This window comes from Wasmannia auropunctata, unplaced genomic scaffold (assembly GCF_000956235.1).
Source record: "Wasmannia auropunctata unplaced genomic scaffold, wasmannia.A_1.0 LD336064.1, whole genome shotgun sequence".
In the NCBI taxonomy this organism is placed as follows: domain Eukaryota; kingdom Metazoa; phylum Arthropoda; class Insecta; order Hymenoptera; family Formicidae; genus Wasmannia; species Wasmannia auropunctata.
In genome coordinates, this window is record NW_012026826.1 from 1354126 (window position 1) to 1355433 (window position 1308).

Below are 1308 nucleotides of genomic sequence, written 5' to 3' on the forward strand. Positions count from 1 at the left end.
GTTTTATGATTGTCGGCAAAAAACTTTTGAACGTGAAATTCAAGTCCAAAAGTTTTTTGCCGACAATCATAAAACTTATAAAATACACAAATATATTAATTTGTAATGCCAAATATAATTAGTCCTATAATTAGTCCTTTACACGATACGAGCACGATATGGTGCGTATCTACATATAAAAGTCTAGAATATCATCAATTTCATATTTCAGTAACTTTTATCTGGGATTATAGCCAGAACGTCCTTAATTTAATTTGGAACTAACTCATAATTGACGGAAAAAACTGGTTTACTTAGTTATTTAGTTACACGGCCTGTCCAAAAATGGCTTTAAAAAATTTTTTTTAATAAAAAATAAAATTTTAATTATATATAATTACCTGTTAGGTAATTTATCTGTCACAGAATCTAACCTGCGCTGCACGGCATTTACTATGTCTTCGTGAGTAACTCCGGTTAACAAAATGTTCCAGTGGTACTTGAAAAAATGTAGATAAATTCTCTCAGGGTTTACTCTTCTAATTCGGTTCCAAGGAGGTTGTATCTCCTTAGTACAATCCAAAAGACACTTGACAAAGAATGTCTCATCACCGTTTCGAGTTATTCTCATATAATTTTCTAACGAAAATTGAGACATTTTAGACACTTGAGAAAAGGCACTAACTGTCTTTCACGAAATTTCAGCGAATACTGATTCCCTCTCTCGAAGCATTCACCTTCGAAACTCTGTAAGAATCATCAAAAAAACGTAAATAGAGTCCTCTAGAACAAGAAATGTTGACATATCTGTATGAATAATACCGATGGAATGTATACAGATCTCACCGATAGATCGTAGAACCCTCTGAAGCGATATATGTATATATACAATATATATATACATATTACTTGCTGTATGTTATCGTTCACGCTCTCATATAATCATTGCGCGAATGCATTTATATTAATCGTTCACGCTCTCATATAATCATTGCGCGAATGCATTTATATTAATCGTTCACGCTCTTATATGATCATTGCGCGAACGCATTTATATTAATCGTTCACACTCTCGTATGATCATAGCGCGAACGCATTTATATTCAAACATATAATGTTGACAAATAATTATTTTACATATTATACATGTAAAGAATCATAAAAAAGAACTAAATAATAATTAATAAATTATAAATTATAAATAATAAATTATTAAAAATAAAAAATATTTTAAAACAAAATTATTGTTTTACATATAAAATAATGTGTGGACTAGAAACATAATTATCTTTTAAATTTTTTGTTTATCTTTACAATCATCATATTGTA

At 29.2% G+C, this 1308-nt stretch overlaps 1 protein-coding gene across 1 annotated transcript in view; it reads left to right on the top strand.

Moving 5' to 3' along the window:
- The window catches only part of LOC105450309 (UPF0619 GPI-anchored membrane protein AFUA_3G00880-like), a 10191-nt gene that overhangs the window by 239 nt on the left and 8644 nt on the right, over nt 1–1308 (top strand). The window contains exon 2 of the mRNA XM_011690093.1: nt 306–442. Coding sequence (XP_011688395.1) covers nt 306–442 — 137 coding nt within the window. The remainder of the gene's footprint in view (nt 1–305; nt 443–1308) is intronic.